At 36.5% G+C, this 9013-nt stretch overlaps 1 protein-coding gene across 1 annotated transcript; it reads right to left on the bottom strand.

The window, feature by feature from the left end:
• On the bottom strand, positions 1–8219 carry LOC113055127 (R3H domain-containing protein 4-like). The gene is made up of 8 exons (XM_026221132.1): positions 8045–8219; positions 7054–7208; positions 6529–6647; positions 6341–6455; positions 2618–2703; positions 2422–2507; positions 2202–2257; positions 1–1321 (listed from the first exon to the last, which is right to left on the bottom strand). The coding sequence occupies exons 1-8, from the start codon at positions 8086–8088 to the stop codon at positions 1218–1220; spliced, it is 765 nt and encodes a 254-aa protein (XP_026076917.1). The 5' UTR covers positions 8089–8219; the 3' UTR covers positions 1–1217.
• Between the last annotated feature and the right edge of the window lie 794 nt (positions 8220–9013).

The following is a 9013-nucleotide window of genomic DNA, read 5'->3' as shown; positions in this document are numbered from 1 at the left end:
TTAAAAACGTAATATTTTAATTGTCTTAGGTACAGATACTCACCACAGAAACAAAACTACATACAATTGAGTGCTGCTATGTATTCATGTTCTACCACCACACTATAAATAGCAATAAACTCAAATATTTTAACACTAGTATAAATATTATTCCAAAAAACACCTGGTTTTCAGGTGATTCTATGAGTAAAGTCAATGTTTAAAGTCCACATTCATGATGGTTGATGCCTGAGAATCAGCACTGTAGACACACACACACACTTTGGTTCTAAACACCAACGTAATAACTGCTCAAGTTAAAAGATTTTTTTACTTTGTAAACCATAACCTTGGCTTAGTGTATAAATACAAAAATGCATAACTGACAAATAAGCTGCGTACAGGTAAGGCATAGTGCATGTTGGCAGATCCTTTATGGAAAAAATAAGTGTGTGACCTGATCGCAGCAGATTAACAAATATGACAAGCACTGTTGTACTCAAATTCAAGTTACAGAATGCTGGATATAAAAGGTCAACTGATCACTCTTTAGTTGTCAGGCAGGATTGGCGGAAGTAAATTAGCGATATTACAAGTCTGCACATATTCAAATGCATGTGAACTGTAAAAAATTGTGCAGTAAGAATAAACAGGATTCACAAGTATAAATGATCAATAACTGCATAACCATCATGATTTTTGTGATACATGTGCTGACTTATATGATGTCATCCTTTAGTAGGAGCCTGAGTTGTACATTGTTTTTTGACAGTGATTACATGTGGCTTGTATAACATTGGAGATGGACACGAATATCTAAACCCATTTCAATTCGTTTTCCTGATAAGATTGTGAACATCAAAAAACAGAAATCAACAAATCATTTTCTGCCTTGTCTCGAGGACACACAATTTTGTTTCTTATTACATACAAGGATTCCATGACAGTAAATGTAAACATTCGTTCTGCAACATGGGAAAAAATAATAATTTATAAAGACAGTTGTAGTAACAACATCTACTAATACATGCTCCAGAATGCATTTAAAAACTGAATGAAAGAGACAGCGAAAGAGTACAATAAGTTAGCCCAGTCTCTCTAAAAGGGCAAGGCCTGAAGGCCAGGACCTGTGACATAATGCCATGTGCACAGTTCATGCAGGCCAGGTCAAGGCCAGCTTTATTTTTAAGGGCAGCGGTGCCGGATCTGGCTGGATGAACATCAGTGGCACTGGTTGTTTAGCTCAGCTTCTCCAGGTAGGCAGAGAGCAGAGGCTGAGGAGGGAGGAACTCTTCCTGTTTGTTGACCACCTCTGTCTGTCGAGCACCATCACAGTCAGAGCCTGCAGAAGATCACACACTCTGGCTCACACAAAACTGTCATTACATATGGGTCTTTCTACTGTTGTAGAAATTAGTTATTTTAGTATAGCTTTTTTTTGTCATTATATATGTTTTTTTTTTATCTATATCGTTTTTATGTATGCATGTGCATATTAATTTATTTTTATTTTAGTTGTAGTTATTTCAGTACAACAAGCAAAAGATAAGAAATGTTGCTTTAGCAAGTAACTGAAATAAAAATTAGTTTAAGTTTTATTTATATATATTTATATTTATTTATTATAGTTAACTAAAAGTTAAAAAAAATTATTTATTTAATATACATATATACATATATATATATATATACACATATTTATTTATTTTTTTATTTATTTTTTTTGTTTTACTTTTTTTTTTTACTTTTAGTTAACTATAATAAACAATGGTAGAAATTACTGTAGTGGAAAACTCTGTTGCTCACATCTAAATGGCAGGACCAGGATTTATTAAAATGTCGAATTAAATATCACAGTATCACAATATTTGAGGGGCCATTTAAATTTGTAAGCAGTGTTAATGTGTTCAGACAGGATGTTAAAATGTTTTTTTTTTTTTTTTTTTTGATAATACTGAAAATGAAAGCACAAGATTAAAACCAGCATTTTGAATTTGTAATGTCCTCCTCCAAAAATCTGGTCCAGTATTAGTGGCATGAAGTGTAACATCAATGACAGAAGAGTACTGAAGGTTATCCAATTATAAGTGAACCACAACAGGTTTAATGTGTATAATTGATATAAACTTAATTAGGAACCTTAACAAATCAAAATTCACACTAGCCTCATAAGAAAGCAACCATAAATGTCCAATGTTTGAATAATGTAAAACTTGACTCACTAGCAGAGGTCAGAGCCATGTACTGACAGACAGCATGAAGCAGAAGTCGCTCATAACTGAAGAAACACAGATACATCCAGATCAAACCGTGGCACCCTATTCATACCCTAACATGATGATTTCTGAAACTAAATCTCAAGCATGCATGTATTACTAGTTAGCAGTGGTCTGAATTAGTCTGTGGAAGTGAAAGATGCATTAAGTGTGGTAGTCTGTGCACCTGCTGCTGAGTTTGGTTATGTAAATTGAGTGTGGATGAGCCATGAAGAATCCCAGTAGACTGGACTCCAGACCCTCCAACACTCCCTTAAACAGAGGAAGCAGCAGAACAGATATCAGACAGAAAAAAAGAGTGACAGGACAGGAAAAAATGATATGGGGAAATAAAAGATCAAGCAAATGACAAAGAGAGTCACCATGGGAATCTGTCTGCGTCTCAGAGTCACACGCAGCCGCCGATCAATTCTCTGAAAACATTCCTGAGCGCTGAAGGCAGGATTTACTGCTCAAAAGAAAGGAAAATACATTTCACTATAATAAAATATAGAATAATCCATGCTTCATTGAATTAATAAAAATGAAGCATGCAATTTTTTATATTGACAGAGACCAATACTGTGGCACAAGCAACACATTGCTCTGTTTGGATGAGCGTCCTGACACATTAATATACACATTAAAAATATGATAACATTTTATTTCCAATTTTTATTTAGGTTTCTTGAAGGTCAAACAAGCTTAACTTAACTTAAACCATAACTTATGTGCTAGATGTACAGTGGCATGCAAACGTTTGGGAACCCCTTTCAGAGTCTGGGAAAATGTTGATAATTTTAACAAAATAAGTTAATAAAATAAAATTCATGTTATTTTTTATTTAGTACTGTTTTATTTATATTTTTACATAAAATCTGTTTATATTTAGAAAAATAAAATAGAAAAAAATAGCTGAAATTATTAAAATAACCTCATTCAAAAGTTTGGGAACTTATTGTTTTGAGATGGTTGTTCATGAGTCCATGGCTCTGAACAGTTAAATGAGCTTTGTTCTCAGCTCTGACTGAGGTGCTCTTAAACACAGCGCCAAACCCCTAACTGCAGCACACATCTGCTCCGGGTGTGTGTGTGTGTTCACTGATGTTTGTGTGTGTTCACTGCTGTGTGTGTGGACTTTGGATGAGTTAAATGCAGAGCATGAATTCGGAGTATGGGTCACCACACTTGGTTGTATGTCACTTCCTCCATGTCCTGCAGATTCTTCAGCTTTCCAGCATCGTTTGCATATTTGAACCCTTTCCAGCCGTGACTGTATGATTTTGAGATTCATCTTTTCACACTGAGGACAATTGCGGGACTCAAACACAACTATTAAAAAAGGTTTAAACATTCACTAATGCTCCAGAAGGAAACAAGACGATTTAAGAGACGGGGTGAAAACATAAAAAAAAATATATATATATTTCTTCTTATTTTGTTGAAATATAATTTTTTCCCATTTAGTACTGCCCTTTGGAAGCATCAGAAGATACTTGCATGTTTCATAGAAAACAGATTAAAGAGGTCATATGACGCTTTTTTAAAGATCAATATTTGGTGTATTTGGTGTAACAAAATATGTTGAGATGTTTAATGTTCAGAAAACTTATTTTTCTATTACTCTACATTATTGTAGATCCTCTATGCGGAGCCTCTCTCAAACGTGTCATTTTCTTCTAAGTCCCTCCTTCTGACGAGAGCAGTCTGCTCTGATTGGCCAACTGACCCAGTGCATTGTGATTGGCTGAATACTGCAAGCACTCGTCGGAAATGTAAATCCCCTTTCCATAATCACAAGCTTCATCTTTTAAAATAGATGTAAAGACAGTTAATAATGTCCTTAAGTTTACCATCAGTTCAAGCCCTAATGAGAAACAGTCATGTGACAGACAGTGATGAAGCTCATATGTGTTTGCAGTACACAAGACACGGACAGTTAAGACAGCTGACTTCACTGTGTTGACCCTGGGTGCTTCTCAATATCCCTCCTCGTCCCCTTGCTCCTCCGTCCTCCATCCTATGACCCATAAAACCGAATCGAGCACAGCCATCTTAAAGGACAACTCAATTCTCTAATTGCACCACGAGGAGGCGAGGATCGAGGAGGCGAGGATCGAGGAGGCTTCATGAGGAGCGATGAGCGAGGATAAATATGTGTATCCTATGCAGAAGTCTTTTATCGACTTAACGTGACGCACATATAAATTCTCCTCCCCCTTCACATCTGTTGTATTAATTTTTATTTATATTTTTCCTTTTTACTTCAAATAAACCATGCAGGTCATATATTTAAAACAGGGCATCTTGCTTTATTAATATTTATTATGAATGTCTTAATTAACAAACTTTAACAACATAAGGGCAGATCCCTTTAATCACAGCTGAGGACACTTTTAAGTAACGCTGAAGGGAGTGAGGATAAATCATTTCACTTGATTCAAGTCCTCCATCCTCACGTCTTTTCCTCGCATCCTGAAGAGGTGGAGCTAAGACACGAGGAAAGTAAGAGAGGAAAGAAAGCGAGGAAAGGAAACAAGGATGTACAAATAAGAATTGAGAAGCACCCCCTGTCTCTCTCTCTCTAACCACACACACACGTTCGCGCTAAACTAAACTAAACGACATACTAACTACATACTAACATTAGCTGATTCAACAAGTGCCAGATTGTCACAGCAAAGTCAGAATGAGCTCCCCTCCTGGTTTCACGAAACAGTCGTCATTTTAGATACACACAGCATCTCCCTGACATGACTGCTTCAACACTAACTGCGGTTACTGAAATCACGTCTTCTTTCTTTGCTGAACATTTGGGCGGCATTACGCACATATTTCCACATCATGATGTAGACATGTGGGGGCGTGTTTGCCATGCCCCCCTAAAACAGCTCATTCAGAGTCTTAACTTTGATAAAGAATATCTCTTTGGAGTTGAGACTTTAGTCTCTGCGACTTTAGAGATCTTCTTCATGCACTAAGAGCTTGTAACACTCCAAAGAGAAAGGAAAATTTTAATCGCATCATATGACCCCTTTAAGAAAAATGTACCTTGATCTTCAAATTCAAAAAGTTTTCACCCCCCGGCTCTTAATGCATCGTGTTCCATTTTCACAGATTCTGCACAGTTCCCAAACATGTCACTGTATGCCAGGTCAATGTTATAAATAGGGATGAGAACCGAGAACCGGTATTTTTTATTTTTTTGGACCGTAATTGGGTCGATACCGGAGTACCGATAAAAAGTGAAAGTGAAAGTCGTGACATTTGCCAAGTATGGTAACACATATTGAGAATTGGTGCTCTGCATTTAACCCAGAGAAGTGAACACACCGTGAACACACACACACAGCAGTAAGAAGTGAACACACCATGAACACACACACACACAGCAGTAAGAAGTGAACACACCATGAACACACACACACAGCAGTAAGAAGTGAACACACCGTGAACACACACACACAGCAGTAAGAAGTGAACACACCATGAACACACACCCGGAGCAGTGAACACACACACACACACACAAAATATGAAAGTCACTTGGGACCAGCAACTGTTTAGTTTCCCATATTCTCAAAATAGCTTTTTATGCTCAACAGAAGAAACTTCAGGTTCAGGTTTAAAACAACTTGAGAGCGAGTAAATTATGATACAATTTTAAAGAGAAAAGAGAAAAATAACTCACTGCTCTTGACTTAAGAACATTAATACAGTTGCTAGAGTTCAGCATTAATAAAATAATTTGAAATTTTCAACAACTTTTCACTTCATATCTTTCCGCACCAAATAGTATCGATAACAGTATCGATAAGTATCGGTATTGATAAAATGTAAACGATACCCATCCCTAGTTATATGTGAAGCCTTAATTAAAGCTGTTCATCATATAGAGTGATTTTGTGACTGTCAATTTCATATGGATTACTTTTACGATTTTAATGTGTGAAGATTTTGGTTGCATGGACTTTCAAAGGATGGACAAAAATGATGAGAGAATATAAAAAATATCTTCATTTGTGCTTAACAAAAGTTGTAACTGATGAGCAACTGTCTTTCCTATTAGATGTAAACTGGGTTTGTGTGATTAAATGCTGTCAGACCTTCTCTTTGGTCTTCATGGCTCTTGTCAGAGTGAGTCCTCTGGGCCTCCTCCTCCAGCAGAGCCAACAGTCGCTCTTGCTCCTCCCCAGAACGATTCATAAAATCACTCCAGTACTGAGAGACGTGAGAGAGAGATAACAAGTCAAAACATTCCTTAACTCACAGCAGTTAAAGAAACCTGCTTTACCTCCACATAGTTTCCATTGGTGCAGGCTTCAGTGAAGATGGTGGGCAAGGCTGTTTCATGCCCTTCACCATCCTCGTTAGAGCACTCGTCCCGTTCCAAAAGATTGTCCAGAAAACGAGCTTCACCGAAGCAGAGTTGTTAATATTAAATATTAGAAAAACATAGCTAAAACTCTTTTTTTTCCGAGCCAGACAGCAAAGAGGTTTTTTATATTTATTTTATTTATGCATTTGGCAGATTGCTTTTATCCAATGCAACTTACACTGCATTCAAGATATCCATACACACACACACACACACATATAAATATATACCTCATGCATTCCCTGGGAAACAAACCCATGACGTTGGCGCTGCTAGCACCACACCCTACTGATTAAACTACAACAAGGTGTAGTCACATTTTCTCTGCATTTATCTACATTTACCAGAATTTGTTCTGTAAAATAAAAAAATAAAAAATCTACATATTGCAACAGAAATCAGCTCGTTCTGGAGTTTTGTGCGAGGGCAAAAGATTCTTACTGTTTTCCTGTCGTCTCAGACTCTTCTTGCCCTTGGCTCTGGGAGTGAGGTCAGAGTTACGAATGGCCTGGTTAATAAAAAACTGCTTCTTTTTGGCTGGAGAAGCACGTTTTGCAGGAGAGCTGGGTAGAGACGAGCAGCGTGGCTCATTCAGGCTGCAAGACAAACAGGTATCAGATGCGTCTTGTTTTCACTGAACCATTCTTTATCTCACAAATAAGCTATTTTGCCCAGTTTGTTCATTATATACAATTCTGAATGTGGCTACCAGTACTAAATTGGGATATTGGTCTCAATTAGAAAAATTACAAACATATGCATATGTGCAAAACAGCTAAAGATCCTGCACATGCTTAAATTAATTTGCCATAATGCATCAGTGTATTTTAATGCGGTCTTTCACACTGGATAGCTGTATTGAAACTAGTTTCTTCAGTGGAGACCCACTCCTATGACTTATTTATAGCAACAGCTACAGGCCAGATCTTTTACCATGAAAATAGGTCACAGCTTATCTCTGCAAAAACATATTCAGGTTATAGTTTTGCCTTAAGAGTGCAAAATCAAATTATCTTATATATGTATGATTTTTCCCCCTTTGTTATTGTTTAGTGAAGAAGCTGCCATTGGTCACTAATGAATAAAAAATTATGAGAAACATTTAAGACTGAATAACTTACTAAAACACGGTTTGTGTTCAGTTTACTCAGATTTTTCCAGTTTAAGTAGTTCAATCATAACCTTACTGTAAGTGAGTTACATAATGATCATTTAGCAGAGGAGCTACACATTAATATCACTCATTACACCGCGAACACAGTTTTAAACAAATACATCAGTTATTTTAATAATGTAAAACCGTGAACGCAAAGAAGACTTGAGAGACGTATCTGATGTTTGTTTTTATATTTGGCTAATGAGCTTTACCGGCTAACAAAAACACCTGACGTGTTATGTGCTGAGACAAATCAGATCATTTAAATAGACTTACATTAAATCCTGTTCCTCATTGTTATTGCTATTTAACAAAACCATCTCACAGTCTCTCACAAAAGCACGACAGTGACACAAACAGAAATTAAGAAGGATAAAAGGTCCAGAACAGCTGCTGTAAGCCCTGATGGCTAATGGCTAATGCTAGGGAAAATGGGCGGAGCTTGGGTGACCCTGCAGCCAATAAACATTCTTTGCTTCAACTTGACGTAAGTTTTATTTATATTATATTACATGATTGGTATTCGTATAGATTTTACATTTATTTAACCATTTAATATAAAGTGAGTATCTTGTAACTGGTTACTTTCATTTTTACACAACTTTCTACCTATTCTAGGTAATTATAAATAGTCTTGAAGTGTTACTAGTACAAATCCATTTTAGTATGAGCTCAGAAAAGCTGCATAATAATTATAAAATATATCAACTTACATCCCTATATTTAGGTATTTTATGATATGTTAAGGTCTACATATTAACATATCAAGATCTGGAGAGAGAGAGAACCGTACAAAAATCAGGAAATAAATAAAAACCCATGAAGGAAGATTTTGTGTCTGATACCATCTATCTTATCATTTATAAAGAGGTCTGGGAAAAAGATTTCCTGCCAAAACACATACATGATGCCGTGCATTATCTTCAAGTTTGAGAGTAAGAACAGAGATATACAATCAATGAAGAATTTCAGAATTACCAGGAGATCCAAACTGAATCATTAATTGATTGCTTTTAAAATAAATTACATTCAATTAAAAAAAATAAAAAACGAGTAAATGTAGACGAGGAAGAAATTATGGAGGAACTCCCGGAGCACCTCGTGGATAAAATCCTGGAAGACGGAGGGGGCATTAACAAGTCCATACGGCATCACACAGTACTCATAGTGGCCAGTAGGGGTGATGAAGGCAGTTTTCCACTCGTCCCTCTCTCATATCCGGATGAGGTTGTAGGTGCTGCGGAG

This window comes from Carassius auratus, chromosome 36, assembly GCF_003368295.1.
Source record: "Carassius auratus strain Wakin chromosome 36, ASM336829v1, whole genome shotgun sequence".
NCBI classification, from domain to species: domain Eukaryota; kingdom Metazoa; phylum Chordata; class Actinopteri; order Cypriniformes; family Cyprinidae; genus Carassius; species Carassius auratus.
The sequence above is the reverse complement of the archived record's forward strand: the minus strand, read 5'-3'. Positions and strand labels throughout refer to the sequence as shown.

Bases quoted from the DNA above. Each gene is read 5' to 3' on its own strand.
- LOC113055127 (XM_026221132.1), bottom strand. From the start codon at position 8,088: ATGGTTTTGTTAAATAGCAATAACAATGAGGAACAGGATTTAAT. The intron at 6,648-7,053 runs GTAAGAATCTTT...GCTTCGGTGAAG, and splicing joins TCTGAGACGACAGGAAAACA to CTCGTTTTCTGGACAATCTT. The intron at 6,456-6,528 runs GTAAAGCAGGTT...CACGTCTCTCAG, and splicing joins CCAATGGAAACTATGTGGAG to TACTGGAGTGATTTTATGAA.